Source organism: Eimeria mitis, genomic scaffold, assembly GCF_000499745.2.
Source record: "Eimeria mitis Houghton genomic scaffold, Emh_scaff1443, whole genome shotgun sequence".
NCBI lineage: Eukaryota > Apicomplexa > Conoidasida > Eucoccidiorida > Eimeriidae > Eimeria > Eimeria mitis.
This window is the reverse complement of record NW_013569264.1, coordinates 1,595-1,827: the sequence shown is the minus strand read 5'-3', so window position 1 is coordinate 1,827 and position 233 is coordinate 1,595. Positions and strand designations below refer to the sequence as shown.

The 233-nt window shown below is 61.8% G+C and overlaps 1 protein-coding gene across 1 annotated transcript in view; it reads right to left on the bottom strand.

The window, feature by feature from the left end:
- EMH_0037100 (uncharacterized protein) overlaps positions 1-233 on the bottom strand; it is a gene marked incomplete at both ends in the record, with an annotated part of 1,699 nt that overhangs the window by 1,270 nt on the left and 196 nt on the right. The window contains one exon of the mRNA XM_013495150.1: positions 43-233. Within this exon, the coding sequence (XP_013350604.1) occupies positions 43-233 (191 nt within the window). The remainder of the gene's footprint in view (positions 1-42) is intronic.

Here is a 233-nt window from a genome sequence, read left to right as displayed (position 1 = left end):
GCTGCTGCTGGTGCAGCTGTTATTCTCGCTGCTGCTGCTCACGCTGCTGCTGCTTTTCCTGCTGCTGCTGGCGCGCCTGTGCCGTGCTGGTGTCATCTCCTTGCTGCTGGGTTGCTGCTGCTGCTCCTGCTGCTGTTGCTGCTGCTGCTGCTCCTGCTGCTGCTCTTGCTGCTGCTTATGCTGCTGCTCATGCTGCTGCTGCTGCTGCTGCTGCTGCTGCTGCAGGTTGCGAT